The sequence below is a fragment of the Bombina bombina genome, chromosome 2 (assembly GCF_027579735.1).
Source record: "Bombina bombina isolate aBomBom1 chromosome 2, aBomBom1.pri, whole genome shotgun sequence".
In the NCBI taxonomy this organism is placed as follows: Eukaryota; Metazoa; Chordata; class Amphibia; order Anura; family Bombinatoridae; genus Bombina; species Bombina bombina.
In genome coordinates, this window is record NC_069500.1 from 1,364,099,254 (window position 1) to 1,364,101,020 (window position 1,767).

The 1,767-nt window shown below is 36.2% G+C and overlaps 1 gene segment (V, D, J or C); it reads right to left on the reverse strand.

Annotated features, from left to right (window-relative positions):
• Window positions 1-558: 558 nt before the first annotated feature.
• Window positions 559-956, reverse strand: LOC128647564 (probable non-functional immunoglobulin kappa variable 6D-41). The segment is given in 2 exon segments: window positions 559-800; window positions 836-956. Coding segments are annotated over 2 exon segments (363 nt in total).
• Between the last annotated feature and the right edge of the window lie 811 nt (window positions 957-1,767).

A 1,767-nucleotide genomic window follows, 5' to 3' on the forward strand; every position in this document is an offset into this window, starting at 1 on the left:
ACCCTTTAATTCGGGTATATTGTATAAGAAAAATAAATTATTAAGCACCATAATAGCAGCTAAATAACACATAGCAGCATATTTGTAGCCAGAGGCAGAATTCCAGAAATGTTGTTATAATTGCCACCCTGAGAAAAAATGCCATAGGTTTTCTACACATGTGTTCGAGCACTGTTAATTAGTTATCTCTTACAGACATTTATGAGTTTAACTCGCACAAAAGAGGTTCAGGACACAATCAACACTTGCTCTAGACCGGCCATGCACTGCTGATCATGCGCTGAACACAGCTGGGGATTCACAGCTATGCACATGTGTACGGCTCATCAGCTGTGGTTAGATCCAGACCAGTAGTGCATTGCAGGCACTGAGCTAATTTTTAATTTAAACCTTTTTTTAGAGGTTAAATACATAGTTTTATGTGAGCAATAGTGCATTAATAAATGCTGTAACGCATTATGGAAATATATTATTGCATTCTTCGGTCTCTTTAAAGCTTTTAGTTTAATTCCATTGTAGCCATTAACTAATGCTGAGAATAGTTGTAAACTTATTACATCAGAGAGAGGTTTTTGTACAGCTCTGTATCACTGCGAGAGGGTGCTCTGCATATTGCATACAGTAATAATCTGCTGCATCTTCTGCTTGCACTTTTCTGATTGTGAGAGTGAAATCTGTATCAGACCCACTGCCGCTGAACCTGTCTGGGGTCCCTGAGGCTCTGCTACTTGTTTGAGAGATAATACGTTTTGGAGGTTGTCCTGGTTTCTGTTGGAACCAGTCTAGCAAGAGTGGCAAATCTATATCATACCAAATTTAGAAACAATAGACATACTAGAACGTGATTTACATCTGATGGTGACAGTGTCTCCTGGAAACACAGCAGTAAAAGCTGGATACTGAGTCATCATTATCTGTCCACAGGAGCCTGAGGATAAAAGGACAAAATACTTCATGATTAATGAATGTCTGAGGTATTAGCTTGTTATCTTCTGTGCTCACTAAATGCAAAGGATATTGCTCTTATAGAATAGACTGTCAGACATTGCAGGTAATAATAACTCTTACCTTGAAAGAAATACAATTAGCAAACAATTCAGAGAAATCATATTTATTCTCCTTAACCCTGACTAACTAGGTTCAGTGACATTTCACATACAACCTGTATAATTTATAGGTCCTGAACTGCACAAAACAGGAAATATGCAAATATTAGCACTGAAAGTGAACATTTTGCGGCCCCTGGGTAAAAGGAGATATAAAAATGTGTTATAGTTTTTGTGGTTCCAGGAAAAATTGGAACTAAAAATGTGTGCTTTTGGGTGACCACAAATCAAAAAGTCCTGTGGAGTTAAAAACATCATAAAGGTACCCTGCAACCTAACCTGGCACTGTCCCACCAGACATTTTAGGAACTATATCAAAAGTAAGAACAAAAAAAAATAATTTTCATATTACATATACCATAAAAAAATAAATTTCAATTCACCAATTTGGATACAGTACAAAGGTTGAATCCGGTGCCGCTCTTTTCACCAAATGGAATATGGTAGAAACTGCATTCTGAAAGAAAGAAAGAAAGAAACAAGCGCAACCGGATTAAAGTGTAATATTAAAATAGCTTAAAGGGACACTAAACACAAATTTTTTCTTTCATGATTCGGATAGAGCATGCAATTTTAAGCAACTTTCTAATTTACTCCTATTATAAATTTTTCTTCGTTCTCTTGCTATCTTTATTTGAAAAATAAGGCATCTAAGCTAAGG